The following is a 16,071-nucleotide window of genomic DNA, read 5'->3' on the forward strand; positions in this document are numbered from 1 at the left end:
ACCAGCGATCATGTAGCGACACACCAGTGATCCTGACACGTTCACATCGTTGTCGGGATCGCTGGTGAGTCGCTATGTGTGACGGGGCCCTTAGTCTTTTTTATCATTTTATCTTTATTTTGTAGGGTCAGATAGATGTGTAGGGACAGGGAGGGACAGCTAGGGACAGTCTATAGGGACAGGTAGTTAGTATTAGGTTGGTAGTGAGGGACAGGTAGGGAGAGACTGGTAGGGCTATAGGGACAGGTTTTTCTCTTTTTTTTTGTTAGGGAGGGTCAGGGTGATGTGCGGTAGATTAGGGTGAGAGCCTCTATGGTCTCCAGTTCCTGGTGGTGGGCTGTAACCCTCACGTATAGATTTTTGTTCTGTAATTGGTAACCTGGGTATAGGGCTTGCAAGCATTGAACTTGGGCCTGTTTTTTGGTCATGGTTAAGGTGTGTAGTGGTTATTATTGATATGTGTTATTATTGATATATGTTATTATTAGGCTGTATATATATATATGTTGTAGGTGTACTATGATGCATGTAGGGGAGATTTAGTTTAGGTGGGGTGGGGGGTTTCTTGGGTGGGAGGGGGGATGGGTTTTGGAGAATGGACGTCCGGGGGGATGCCAAGAAGATGGGAAAAAAGGCCATAAATTTGTATGGACCTTGCTGTGTGATAGGCCACAAACTTTCGTGGGACCTTTGGGGGAATGGTGGTGGTTTAGTTTAGGAGGGAAAAAAAAAAAATATATATATATATATAAAAATATTTAAATAAATAAGTTTTGGCAAGGTGGCCTATTTACTTTCTTTAGGGCAGTTGGCCGAATTTTGTTTTTTTTTTGTGTGGGGGTGAATGCGTGGGTATGAGTGTGAGGGGAAAAAAAGGTACATAGGAAGGGAAAAATGGATATAGGTTGAGGTCTCTTCCCTTGCTGGGGGGTATTAATGAAATGGAGGAACATTTTTTCTGCTGGATATTGGACATTTGGGGTTTATGAATAATGGGTTTTTATTGAGTTTGTCTGTAAGTTTTGTCTATAAGTCAGCCTGTGTTTTGTTTTGTACTTTTATAATAAAAAAGAGATACAGGATGTAATGTAAGAGGGTTTCTCCCTTGTTTTAAAGGAAACTGCTTATAAACTGTGCTTAAGGCTAGTTTCACACTTGCGTTTTTTTGCACTGTTTTAGCGCAAAAAAAGCATGCGTTTTTTCCCTATACTTTAACATGGCTGCGCATACACATGCGTTTGTACGCGCATGCGTTTTTTTGTAGTGTGTGCTCGGGCGCACAAAATGCATCCAGTTGCATTTTTTGTGCGTCCGACTTGCCCCCCAAAAACGCATGCGCGCGCAATGCGTTTTTTTTTACAGCAAAACACCCATTAAAGTCTATGGGTGCGCATTTTTAAAAAAATGCATCAAAACCCGCAAAAACGCGCACTCAAACGCATGATGCGTTTTTTCATGCGTTTGTATGCGCAAATAACGAGCAGCAAAAAAACGCAAGTCTGAAAGTAGCCTAACTGATGTAAATGTTATAATTAATGTAAATGTGTAATCTTGATGAATCTGGCATAGGGAAATGCAGGAACAGCATTTGGTATGATTAGGTGTTTGGGCAGTCCAGTGGGGGCTTTCACAGTTGGGAGGGAGAGCAGTGAGTTTGTCAGTGGGAGCAGTGTACAGAAGTGTATCATAGTTATAACGTGAAGAAAGTGCTGGAGAGAGATTCAGGAGAAGGCAGAACAGGCCAGAGGGCCACACAGTACGGAAAGGCACAGAACGCTTGGGAAAAGCAGAATGCGGTCGGCCGCCACTTGGTACAGCGGTATTCCTTAGAGAATCTAGGGCCTACGACTCAAATCAGGTTTGGACACGGGAACCTTTATAATCTTGCAGCAAATGGAGCTGTAGGGGAAACCAGTCCAGGAAAGTGGGCGCAGGAATATGGGGACAGGGTTTATCTGAAACTGAAAATTCCCTTTCATTTTGATGAATCTCCTCACTCTGTATTATTGATCTGCAAAGTCAAAGTTCTGATTGCTTTCGCCTTTGCCTATTAGTTTACATTTCTTTATTTAATACATACTCTAAAAAGCGGACTGTTATTCATACCTTGGACTTCTGGATAATGGGCTACTAGTACCATGCTGAACTTTATGGTAGAAGCCATAGCCACAGGTCCTGTTCCTAAAACTGCATTAATCATCTCGATGAGACTCATGTAGCAGAAATCTGGATCCACCTCATTTTCCACCTAAGAATGAGCAGAACATCAGTCACATATTCTATTTGATGTTAGCAACAGATTGGGTAGATTTTACACAAGGTGGCTGATAACCTCCAGAATAGTGAGGGCAGCTCTGGAGTATAATACAGACAGTTTGATGGAACAGTGTATGATGTAAAGATGATACTTCCTACTGTTAGGCTCAACTGGAGAGGTGGATTCTCTAAGCCTCTTGCCCAGCTCAGCACATGGACCCCAGGCATTGATGCAACAAGCAGGAAGGCACATGGGCAGCGAGAACTTGGCACACGGAGCATTGAATGAATGCAGCAGGAATGGATGTAAGCACATACAAAAAGCACAGATGCTGGAGCACACCAAACAGGACTAGAGTCTCAATTCCAAGACACATGTATACTGTATGTCTAAAGCTGGCTTCACATTTGCGGATGTCAGAGCTGCAGTGGGCTGCGTAGTTCCTCCGTGAAGCTTTTCAACAATTTCAATTCTCTACTTCGTCCCCCAGCACCTCCTCCCTCTCATCTCATTAACACTGAAGACTTGGCCTCCTTTAAGCAGAAGATTGATGCGATCAGAGAAAGCGTTGTCCCACAGCCCCCAATGCCCCTATTAGCTGCTCAGCCCTGATCCTCAAAAAACAACTTCTTCACCATGACAGAAGATCAGCTCTCCACCCTCATTTCAAGATCACACCTCACCACTTGCACGCTTGACCCGCTCCCGTCACACCTCATCCCTAACCTTGCCACAGTCTTCATCCCCACTCTAACACACTTCTTCAACCTCTCACTTACAAATGGTGTGTTCCCCTCATCCTTCAAACATGCCTCGATCACACCCATCCTCAAAAAGACCTCTCTTGACCCATCCTCTTTGTCTAGCTATCGCCCGATAATTCTTCTCCCTTATGCCTCAAAACTACTGGAACAGCATGTCCATCTTGAACTGTCCTCCTCCCACCTCTCCTCATGCCCTCTCTTTGACCGTTGACAATCAGGCGTCTGACTGCATCACTCAACTGAAACTGCCCTAACTAAAGTCACCAACGACCTACTAACCGCCAAGAGCAAGCGACACTACTCTGGCCTCCTTCTCCTGGACCTGTCTTCTGCCTTTGACAGTGTGGACTATTCCCTCCTGCTCAGATTCTCTCATCTCTGGACTTCACAGGCTTGGCCCTATCCTGTATCTCATCATATCTAACAGACCGAACATTCAGTGTCTCCCTCTCCCACACCACCTAATCACCTCGCCCCCTTTCTGTCGGTGTTCCCCAAGGCTCTGTCCTAGGACCCCTACTCTTTTCCATCTATACCTTCGGCCTGGGACAGCTCATAGAATCCCACGGTTTCCAGTATCATCTCTATGCCGATGACACGCAGATCTACCTATCTGGACCTGACCTCACCTGCTTACTGACCAAAATCCCACAATGTCTGTCCGCTATTTCAGCTTTCTTCTCAAACTTAAAAACCATTCCCGGATCTGCGCATTCCTTGACCATGAAACCACAAAAACACTAGTGCATGCCCTTATCTCCCGCCTTCACTACTGCAACCTCCTACTCTCTGGCCTCCCCTCTAGCACTCTGGCACCACTCCAATCCATCCTACATTCTGCTGTCCAACTAATCCTCTTGTCTCCCCTTTATTCCCCAGCCTCTCCCCTATGCTAAGCCCTTCATTGGCTTCCTATCATCCAGAGGCTCCAGTTCAAAACCCTAACTATTACATACAAAGCCATCCACAAACTGTCTCCTGCATACATCTGTGACATGGTCTCCTGCTACTTACCCACACGCAACCTTCGATCCTCCCAAGATCTCCTCTACTCTCCAATTATCTCTTCTTCCCACAACCGCATACAAGACTTCTCCCGTGCTTCCCCCCATACTCTGGAATTCTCTACCCCAACACATCAGACTCTCGTCTACCATGGAAACCTTCAAAAATAACCACCTCTTCCGACAAGCCTATAACCTGCAGTGATCCTCAGTCTACTGAACCGCCGCACGACCAACTCTACCCACTCCTAGTGTATCCTCATCCATCCCCTGTAGACTGTGAGCCCTTGCGGGCAGGGACCTCTCTCCTCCTGTACTTGTGTGTGTATTGTATTGCTCATGTTTATTGTACTTGTCCATATTTGCCCCTTTTCACATGTAAAGCACCATGGAATAAATGGCGCTATAAAAATGCATAATAATAATAGTTGGGTAGATTTTACACAAGGTGGCTGACAACCTACAGAATAATGAGGGCAGCTTTGATTGCACAGTGCATGATGTAAATATGATACCTTCTACCGTTAGGCTCAACTGGAGAGGTGGATTCTCTAAGCCTCTTGCCCAGCTGAGTACATGGACCCCAGGTATGGATGCAACAAGCAGGAAGGCAGATGGGCAGCGAGAACTTAGCACACGGAGCATTGAATGAATGCAGCAGGAATAAATATAAGCACATACAAAGAGCACAGATGCTGGAGCACACGCACCAAACAGGAGTAGAGTCTCAATCCCAAGACACATGTATATGTCTTAATGGGCCTGAAATAATGTCAATGATCCACGCTGGACAACTTTCAAAACCAAATATGGAACACAACACATGGCAGTGGACTCAAGGGAAAGAAGATGAGACCTGGATATCTGAGACAGAGGAGTAACAGGAACTCTCTCTAAGGCTGTGTTCACACACAGCCCTATTTTAGCGGTATTTTTAGCGGTTTTGCCAATAAAACCGCTATAAAACCGCTAAAAATAGGCTTCCCGTTCATTTCTATGCATTTTGCACTTTTTGTGCATATTGATGCGTTTTTTACCGCGAAAAAACCGCATCGCGGTAAAAAACGCAGCATGCTCATTAATTTCGCGGATTTTTCCGTGTTTCTGGCTAGTTCTAAGCATTTTGAAAACGCGCGGGAAAAAAAGCATAAAACCCGCGCGTTTTCTGCGCAAAAACCGTGCAGAAAACGCGCAGAAAAAAAACACGCGGTTTCTGGGAAGGGAGTCAGGTTTTTAAGCAGAAATTTTCTGCTACGTGTGCACTTAGCCTTAGAGCTCTCCCAGATAAGAGTCTAGCTCAGGCGAGACAAAAACAGAAGACCTATAATCAACATGCACCTGCAGTTCCCTTGTCACCAGGAGAACAAGTCCTAAAAAGGAAGAGAAGGATGCATAAATTAGATGACCAATGGGAAGCTGAACCCTACACCATCTTACCCTCAAACTTCGATAACACCAAGGTGTGCCTTATCAGTAAGGATGGGGGAGAAACCTCAGCAGCAGTATCAAGGGATCATTTGAAATTGTGCCCTGACCAGTTAAAAGAAAGAATGGAAGAGCAAAACAACATCCAACCCATAGAGGAAGAAGAAGGAAAGGTCAGCACTGTACTTCCCTGCACATTGGACTCGAGCAAATAATGCCATAGCGGTGCAAGTTTTGACCTTTCCCCAGCTGGTAGTACAAGAAGAAGTGACTCAAGAGAACTCTGAAAATCAGGAAGTTCAGGTAGCAGATGCCACACCAGCAGTGGAGCCAGAGAATCCTCGCCTTGCCAGTGGTGAATCTGTCATTCCCATGGTGAGTCTAAGAGTCCGTAGACGGCTACTACCCAGTTTACCCAGTTTACCCACACCAGAGCTACGTAGGTCTGTCCGTAGTACCCTAGGTATTCCACCCCTCAGATATTGTGTATAAATTAGTTCATGGTCCGTGGTTTGGGCCAAATTTGATGGGTTGAGCAGTGGGTTGCCTGGTGGACACTGGCTGACAGGTGACTACGTTGCCAGAAGCTTATTTCCAATGACATTTCCCTGAGGCCAGGCGGCCTGAGTGGGGCCCAGTGATAAAGTTGACAGCTGCCAATCAACTGCCCATCCCAGTTGCAGGTGTGGTGTGGATGCAAATATCTATTTGTGGAAAGGATATGGAATGGAAAGGTGTGGTGTTAACCCTGGGAGAAGTGAACAGCGGACACAGTCACTCTGGGAATGAACATATTAACGTAGTTTGAGAGTCTCCTCATCAATGAACCCTCTAGTGAGACTCTGAAGCAGTGGAGCCCACATACACCCCAGAGGAGTGTATTCCAACAGTTAATTCATGTAGCTCAAGCTCCAGAGCCCTTCAGTGACGGAAGGGCTCTAGGAAAAAAGTGTTAGTCCCTTCCTCTTCCAAACTCACGCTGCCATCCGGGCAGACGGTACTCACTCTGTCCGTCCGAGCTCGCACCCCAATAGAAGGGGTAGAGGTCCAAATTGAGCCTTCTGTTTCAGAGCGGCTTCTTCTGGGACTCCTGGTGGCGCGTACGTTAGCCGTTGTGCGTGATGGAACAGTTCTTGTGCGTTGTGTCAGCTTAGAAGATCAGGCATCATGATTTCTCCCAAAAGTGAAATAGCTCGGGTTATGGGCATGCTTGAGGAAGTAATACCACCTCAGGCTCTGCAGCTGAGAGTACAGCAAGGAGACCCCTGGACCGTAATGGCAAACTCCTCTTCAACGCTGGAGTCCCAGCATATCCAGGAAGGACGGTATATTTTGGAGCAGATGCGGGCCAAGATGACCAAACTCACTCAGGCGCAGGTGCTGCAGGTAGAAACTCTGTTGGGACGCTATGCCGACATATTTGCCCGTCATGAGGACAATTTCGGCTGTACTATGGCATCACACACAAAATACCGACTAGAAATACCGCACCCATAAGAAAACATTATTGGCAAATTCCCCCACAGTTGTACCAAGAAGTGAAGAGTATGCTAAGTCACAGTCAGATGTTACAGAAAGGCGTAATTAGAGAGAGTCAGAGTCCATTGGCAGCCCCTATAGTCCTAGTGCAAAAGAAGGACGGCTCTCTGCGTTTTTGTGTGGACTGTTGTAAACTCAATGCCTGTACCTTGAGAGATTCATACCCATTGCCCAGAATTGAAGAATCCTTGTCTGCATTAGGAAACGCTAAATTTTTCTCCACTTTAGACCTCGCTAGTGGCTATTGGCAAGTACCAATGTCGGAACAGGACCAAGCAAATACTGCCCATGGGCTTGTTTGAATTCAATCGAATGCTGTTTGGTCTAGCCAATGCTTCTGGAACTTTTCAGCGTCTTATGGAAAAATGTTTAGGTGATTTGAACTTTGAAGCTACGCTCATTTATTTAGATGATATCATAGTCTATGCTGCTTCATTTGAGGATCATCGCCACACCCAGATTGAGTACTTGGGTCATGTGGTCTCTGCTGAGGGAGTGTAACCATCACGAGAGAAAATTTCTGCGATACAGGATTGGCCCACTCCAGAAACAATGAAAGATGTCTGAGCTTTTCTAGGCCTGACCGGGTATTACTGCCGTTTTGTGAAGAATTTTGCACGGATAGTGAAGCTGCTGCTAGACCTGCTGAAGGGAGTGCCCTCGGGTGCAAAGAACTGGACTCGGTGGAAGGAATATCAGGAAAAAGCTTTTCGGGACCTGAAGAAGGCCTTGACAGAAGCTCCGGTGTTGGCTTATGCAGACTTTTCTCCACTGTTTATTCTCCACACTGATGGTAGTTTGCATAGACTTGGGGCTGTGTTGTCGCAGATACAGGACGGGAGTGAGAAGGTGATCACTTATGCAAGTCAGTCTCTTCATGATTCCGAACATAATCTGGACAATTACAGTTCATTCAAGTTAGAGCTGCTGGCATTAGTGTGGGCTATGACGGAGAGGTTCGCTGAATATTTATCTGGGTCCGAAGTATTAGTACGCACTGACAACAATCCGTTGGCTCACCTGGAGAATGCGAAGCTAGGAGCTTTGGAACAACGATGGGTAGCCAGAATGGCAAAGTTTTGGTATAAGATTGCTTACAAAAGACGGGCGGAAAACACTCATGCTGATGCTTTCTCCAGGGTGAAACATGCTAAACCTGGAAGAAATAGAGATGAAGAATTGGAAGATGAGGAGATCCCCAGATTCCTAGACCCGCGCCAGGATGGTTGTCGCTACACAGGACCAGGTGCAAACTTTTACTTGGGAAGGCATCTTGGGGCGATCCCGGGATGAGTGGGTCTGGGTGCAACAAGAAGATAGTGAGGCAGTGGGTGACTTCGAAGAGACTACCTAGTTCGAGAGAGAGAAACTCTAACTCTGGAGACTGTGCGGATTCTTTAACACTAGGAACGCCTTCAGATGAAGAATGGACTACTGTACCAGAATGTGCAGCTTCAGAAAGAACTGGGTGCCTCCTGGCAGATGTTAGTTCCAGAATCGCTATTGCTCGAAATAGCCACTGAGGCGCACAAAAAAGAGCTCACTTTGTTCAGGAAAAGACTTTTCAGTGGTTATAGCGGTTTGTCTTTCACCCCCGCCTGAAGGCTGTGGTGGAGGAGGCTTGTAGGCTATGCCGGACATTCAAATTAACTAAACCACAGGAGGAGAGAGCCCCTACACAAACTATTGTGACGTCTGCCCCCCTAGAACTGTTAATGAAAGATTATATGTCCATTGGGCCGGCCCATCGGGGGTATGAATATTGTTTAGTAATGGTGGATCACTTCACGAAGTTTACCGTCGTGACTCCAACCCGAAATCAAACCGCGGAGTCGGCTGCACATGCCATCTGTAAAATTTTTATTCAAGTCTATGGCTTTCCTAAGCGAATCCATTCTGACCAGGGGGTCTGTCTTTTAGGAAAAGTGATGGAGGAGATGCATCGTATGTACCAAAATGAGAAGTTCCGCACCACACCGTATCACCCTCAGGTTAACGTTGTCTGTGAATGATTCAAGCGGACACTAATTCAAATGCTGAGGACCCTGGAGGAAGACCGGAAAGCCCGCTGGCCTGAGTATGTCTCAGAACTAGTATGGGTATACAACAATCAAGTGCACCAAACCATTGGCTATACTCCCTATACTCTTTGATTCGGCCAAGCAGAAAATGGTATCACAGAGCTGGAGTTGGATTCATAAGAGGACAACCCATGGACGGGGGTGTCCTCCTGGGTTCGAGAACATCGCTATCGTCTAACTGGCTTAGTGATCGGACCCAAAGAGTGGTCGTAAATGGCTGCACATCCAGTTGGAAGAATGTCTCAAGTGGTGTACCACAGGGCTCTGTCCTGGGCCCTGTATTGTTCAACATCTTTATCAACGATTTAGATGAAGGAATTGAGGGTAAACTGATTAAATTTGCTGATGACACAAAGCTAGGAGGGATAGCTAATACTAGAGAAGAGAGAGAGAGGATTCAAAAAGATTTAAATAAACTGGAGAAGTGGGCAGCAACTAACAGAATGGTTTTTAACAGGGAGAAATGCAAAGTACTACATCTGGGCAATAAAAATGGAAAAAGCATATATAGAATGGGAGGAATAGGGCTAAGTGACAGCACATGTGAAAAAGACTTGGGTATACTAATAGATCACAGACTGAATATGAGTCAACAGTGTGATGCAGCAGCAAAAAAGGCAAATGCAATTCTAGGATGTATTAACAGAAGCATACAGTCTAGATCACGTGAAGTCATTATTTCCCTCTACTCCTCTTTGGTCAGACCTCATCTGGAATATTGTGTCCAGTTTTGGGCACCACATTTTAAAAAAGACATCAACAAACTGGAGCAAGTTCAGAAAAGAGCGACCAGAATGGTGACCGGTCTGCAAACCCTGTCTTATGAGGAAAGGTTGCAGGATTTGGGAATGTTTAGTTTGCAAAAGAGAAGACTGAGAGGAGACTTAATAGCTGTCTACAAATATCTAAAGGGCTGTCACATTGTAGAAGGATCAACTTTATTCTCATTTGCACAAGGAAAGACTAGAAGCAATGGGATGAAACTGAATGGGAGGAGACACAGATTAGATATTAGAAAAAACTTTTTGACAGTTAGAGTGATCAATGAGTGGAACAGGCTGCCACGAGAAGTGGTGAGTTCTCCTTCAATGGAAGTCTTCAAACAGAGGCTGGACAGACATCTGACTGGGATGATTTAGCGAATCCTGCTTTGAGCAGGGGGTTGGACCAGATGGCCCAGGAGGTCCCTTCCGACTCTACGATTCTATGATTCTATGATTCTATGATTCTATGATTCTATGATTCTATGATTCAGACTTTACATCGCCTAGTACAGACCAGAATTCGGGAGTTGGAGCACGCAGAGAAAACTCCGATGTGGGGGACAGATCTCCAGGATGGGGATCACATCTTAGTTTGGGAAATGCGTCCTTGGGACAAATTGGAAAACCGATGGGAATAAAACCCGTATCGAGTAAAGCGATGAGTCAGCTCTGAAGGGCCTGTGTATGAGATTCAACCAGAAGAGGGAGGAAGCTCTCCTATTTGGATAGTTCACCAGAATATGCTTTGGCCTTGTCTGTCACAGGATCCCGTTCAAGTGAGAGAGACACCAGAAACTCTTGAGAAAACTCCCACAGTAGTAGTAGAGGAAAAGGACGAAGAAGAAGATTCTGAATGACCACCCGAGGATGCTGTCATGATTTGTAGTCTTGCCCTGTCCTGTATTTTGTATAATAGGTCATTTAACTTTCCTCTGATTCATTTGCTGTAAATTAACCATGTCTCCTTCCCCCAATACTTTGCAATGTCTTGTGATGTACCTGGACCATAATCTAATTTAGGCTTGTGTCAACAGCTAGTGGAACTTTGGCTATTGTTTTCCTAAGCAGAAGATAACCTACAATACACATCCTGTAGACTAAGTGGAGCCCTTACATTTCTAGAATCTTCTGATGGACCAAACCATTGAATAGTAGGTGTGACCCCTACCCCCCTTCAGATGGACTGATCCCAGGAGCCCTGACAATACATTCTTGCTTTAAGATCAGATGTGAGTTGGATGCTAAAAGAGAAGGATGAGGCTGTCTGAGGAAGCTTCGGCCTCTGTGTGATCGTGGTGGATTTCTGGGACTCTTAAAGGACTATGGTTTTGTGATCTGGCACAAGGATTGTCGGGAGGTGCCCCCGAATCAGTTTCCTGTGGACTTATTTTGGGACTCTGCAAATTACCTTCGTGTTGTTCCTGTTTTTTGGTCAATAAATCTGTTGGATTATTCCCAGGCCTGTTGTCCCTCCTTGCTCTGGAGAATACTCCCGTCACAAACTGGTTGGCAGCGGTGGGATCAGAGCAGAAGAAATGGAGGACAACGGCCCATCAACTTCTGGAACCAGAGCCTCAGAGTACAAGAACTGGACTGCAAAGAACCTACAAACAAAGGCCCGTGAACTGGGAGTCAGCTGCAAGGGACTCTCCAAGGAGCAGCTGATTGAAGCTTTGGAAGCAGTTCGCCTGCAAGATGATGCTGAGGAAGGATCCTCACAGCAAAGAGAGGAAAGGCGGCAGTCGGAGGTAAATACCCAAAAAAGTCAGTGGGTTGTGTGGTACGAGGAGGAGATGGCCTTACTGGGAGAAGAGGCTACCATAGAAGATAAGAGGGAGGTCATGCGCACAGCCAAGGAGAGGCAGCGCAGGATGGAGGAGAGGGCAATGCTGGAGAGGGAGATCGCTTTGGAGGCAGCGAGAAGCTCCAGACAGACTGTACCCACAGCATCCCCCATGAGGGAACTCCCCAGAGTGTCCCGCAAAGACTTCAAGCCGTTTAATGAGGCTTCCGGTGACATTGAGGGCTTCTTCCTGGACTTTGAGCATCAGTGTCGATTAATGGAAGTCCCGGAAAGGGAGCGCGTCCGACATCTTGTGGGGCTCTTAGAGGGTGGAGCTGCCGCAGCCTATAGAGCTATGGACCCTCGGTGGAACTGTGAGTATGCAGAGATTAAACGGACTGTTCTAGAACATTATGCTGTGACCCCAGACACTTACAGGACCCAGTTTCGTACTTTAGCCTGTAATGAGGAAGTGTCTTTCAAGATGTATGCCCACAGACTCAAACAAATATGTAATCGCTGGCTGGAGGCAGAGGAGGCCTTAACCTGGAACACCTGTCTCCAGGTTATCCTAAAAGAACAATTTTTTGCCCAGTGCCCCGCTGAGATCAGGGAATGGGTGCGTGAGAGGAAACCTGCTACAGTGGAAGAAGCTGCATCTCTCGCTGATGAGGCTCTCACCATCAAGCCTCGGTGGAGAGTTCTGTTGGAGGATGGAGAGAGGCCTACCAGCTCCACAACACCGGTGGCCCCCAGTTCTTCTGTCCCCATTGTTCCCCGTTCCTCTGAGCCACCACCTCGTGTTGATACCTGTGTTAATGTGCCTCCTGTTGCTTCCACTGCGTTTTCTGGAATACGACGAGGAGAGGAAGTAGCAGAGCGCAGGTGTTATGGTTGTGGGCATCCGGGGCATCTGCAGGCCTCATGTCCAGCCAGCTCATGGAGGAATCGTCCTCAAACCCCTACAGCACCTTCAGGTGGGAGCCGACCGGCAGGTTCCCTTACTCCTCGCCCAAGAGGACGCATTGGATGGAGTGAGACACAGCACAGATGCTATCGATGTGGGCAGCCTGGGCATCTGCAAGCCTCCTGCCCAGCTGTTCAAATGAGGATTGATCCTGTACCCAATCATATTATTAATTATGTACAGCCAAGTGCCATGGAGGAAGACGTGTCACCACTAAGTGAGGACTGGCCTAGTGCCTCACCCACCCATGTTGCACCACTAGGAGTTTATGGTGTGCGACCCGCAGCTATGACGACTTCAGCTCATCGAGGTAAGCACTTGCAGGAGGTCGTGCTGGATGGACAAAGACTTGTTGGATTTTGTGACTCAGGGGCTTTCCTCACGCTGGCTGATCCCCGAGTGGTTCGGCCTGAGGCAATCCATAGAGGACCTGGAATTGTCATTGAACTGGCTGGTGGACAATGGAGGACTATTCCCACAGCCACTGTGGATCTGAACTTTGGTTTTGGGGTCAGGCGATGTTTGGTTGGGGTGATGGGTGGTCTGCCTGCAGCTGTTCTCCTGGGCAATGATGTGGGAAAGCTACGATGCCAATTCGTGGCTGCATGAAGCCACATGTAAGTTACGCCATGCCTGTGTGTACTTAACCAGTGACCTGTAGAGGTCCCTAGTACGTACACAAATTAGGAGGGGAAGGGATTGTCATGATTTGTAGTCTTGCCCTGTCCTGTATTTTGTATAATAGGTCATTTAACTTTCCTCTGATTCATTTGCTGTAAATTAACCATGTCTCCTTCCCCCAATACTTTGCAATGTCTTGTGATGTACCTGGACCATAATCTAATTTAGGCTTGTGTCAACAGCTAGTGGAACTTTGGCTATTGTTTTCCTAAGCAGAAGATAACCTACAATACACATCCTGTAGACTAAGTGGAGCCCTTACATTTCTAGAATCTTCTGATGGACCAAACCATTGAATAGTAGGTGTGACCCCTACCCCCCTTCAGATGGACTGATCCCAGGAGCCCTGACAATACATTCTTGCTTTAAGATCAGATGTGAGTTGGATGCTAAAAGAGAAGGATGAGGCTGTCTGAGGAAGCTTCGGCCTCTGTGTGATCGTGGTGGATTTCTGGGACTCTTAAAGGACTATGGTTTTGTGATCTGGCACAAGGATTGTCGGGAGGTGCCCCCGAATCAGTTTCCTGTGGACTTATTTTGGGACTCTGCAAATTACCTTCGTGTTGTTCCTGTTTTTTGGTCAATAAATCTGTTGGATTATTCCCAGGCCTGTTGTCCCTCCTTGCTCTGGAGAATACTCCCGTCACAGATGCACAAATAGAACAAAGACCCGAGGTCCCTGAAGAGTCTGCCCCAGAAGGAAATGATACATCGTCGCTCTCCCCCATGCAACCTGACTCGACCACTCAAGGGGACGTCACTACTCCTTCCAATTTAAGACGCTCCGAAAGAACAACAGCTTGCAAGCGCCCCAATCAATATAACCAGGTCCAGTACATTTTGCAGCAAACTGTCCAAGAAAATGGAAGACGGCCGTATGTTTTACAAAAATCCTCGATCATGGAATGGCATGCAAAACGGGTGAGGGAATGTAGGGGGAGATGTACCAAGCTGGTGGTGTTCCTCTTGTATCAGGGCCGGAACTGTCGGGATTGTCACCATTGTTGCTGGGGAAAGGACTTTGTGACTGGAAGAAAACTTTGAACCTGACTTCAGGGGGCAGGTCTGAGATAAAAGGGACGGGGCACGGGAGTACAAGGCTTTTAGCGGGAAGACAGCATGTGTGACAGGAGGAGGTTGACTCCCTCTCAGCAGACCTACACCAGCATTCAAGCCTGCTTTCCATTTTGCATTCCGCTGTGCATACAGACTGTGTAGTTCCAGAGACCACTTCTCCTGTCGTCCCTGACGTGTGACGTGACTAATCCAAACCATTCCTCACCGCTGACCTTTTTGGACTCAACAGACAGTGCATGCTGAAGGCGTTAGCGTGACCATGACCTCCATTCCGGGACTGAGCTAACCAACCGCGGGGCCGCAGATTACCACTCGGGCAGCACCTTGTTTCAGGACCACAAGACTATGCGTGAGGAGACCGGAATTCGTTGCTACTGTTGTGGATGGTAACAATTGCTTTTATTGTTTGGACCAGCCATAGTGTAAGAATCGGGTGTTCCTGTTGCTGCATGAACCAGTTAACAGTCTAAATATGTAACAGTACAGACACAGAGGGCTATTAAATGCATAAAGCATGTGAGAACATGATGCGAGTGTGGTAATCGCAGGTGCACAGGATGCAGTGACGAGCCAGAGATGGAGCAAATGTGGCGCCCCCAGGAGTACGGTCGCCACACTGGCTTTGCCTTCCTCCAGGGGAGGGTAATGGAGGAAGGCAATGGAGGCAATGATGGGACTCTCTCACAGTCAATCCATGCATACAACACAGTTCCCCTCCTGACCAGCAGGGGGAGCTCTGACCCAGGATTGAGGGGAGGAGTGATCCCTGAGGGCCAGGAGGAAGAAAGTTCAGTTAGTCTGCGGAGGGTGAAGTGTGCAGACGGGGAATGCGAAGCTGGAGGTTGAGCTGCAGCAGGCGAGCTCCCTCAGCTTGAGAGCGCACAGAACTGGAGTCGGGTCTCCACGGTGGTACGGGTACTAACGGCCCTGCCACAGATACCCGAGGAGTAGGAGGCTGTAGATGCCCTGCTCCCCTAGAAGACTTGAGGCACAACAGCAAAACGGATAGAGAGCCGGGGATTCGGAGAGTGAGAGGAGTCCCAGAGAGAGAGGCTACAGCTGTCTGCCGTACAAGTGGAAGTCTAGGAACATTTGACAGGAGGAACTTCAGAGTAGCTAAGGACTGGAGTGCTTCACACACACAGCGCTATTAGGGAGACTGCACAGCCCATCTGAGAGAGAATCCCTGAGTTTCTTCCAGGCTAGCCTGCTCCAATACCATCTGGGATCAGGACCCTGGACTGCAGTTATCAAGTAAAGGTTCAGAAATTGCACCCCGCTGTGTTGTGTCTGCTTCCTAACCTGTCGGCACTGCTATATCCCTGTGCCCATCACTTATACACTGCCCTGGGGTTACAGCTTCACCTGTGGGGAGCTACACCATCTAAGCTGTGACACACCATCAGCCCCAGAGGATCTGCACGCAGCGTTGGCTAACACCTCACTTGCCAAATACCACAGGTGGCGTCACAAACTTTATATTACAACCAAACACCGCCGCCATTGATATTGGGGCCCAGGGCCACGGACCGGGTCACCGCTGCTGTGACACATCATCCCCCTGGGTGAAGCCAGCGGGGGCGACCCACAAGCTCAGACTCAAACTTTATATATGGATAACCGGTAAAGCTGACAATCGTTTTCCACGCAGGGAAGCTAGACACTATTACACCAATAACACGAAATTAGACAACTCGGCATATGCCGGCAACTATATGGCCGCGATATG

General features: G+C 47.4%; 1 protein-coding gene across 2 annotated transcripts in view; it reads right to left on the reverse strand.

The window, feature by feature from the left end:
• The window catches only part of LOC141047908 (cytochrome P450 2C20-like), a 277,427-nt gene that overhangs the window by 114,582 nt on the left and 146,774 nt on the right, over positions 1-16,071 (reverse strand). For both annotated transcript variants that reach the window (XM_073543228.1, XM_073543229.1), the window contains exon 7: positions 2,107-2,248. In XM_073543228.1, coding sequence (XP_073399329.1) covers positions 2,107-2,248 — 142 coding nt within the window. The remainder of the gene's footprint in view (positions 1-2,106; positions 2,249-16,071) is intronic.

The sequence above is a fragment of the Dendrobates tinctorius genome, unplaced genomic scaffold, assembly GCF_039654945.1.
Source record: "Dendrobates tinctorius isolate UK_male_01 unplaced genomic scaffold, ASM3965494v1 ptg000130l, whole genome shotgun sequence".
Classification (NCBI taxonomy): Eukaryota; Metazoa; Chordata; class Amphibia; order Anura; family Dendrobatidae; genus Dendrobates; species Dendrobates tinctorius.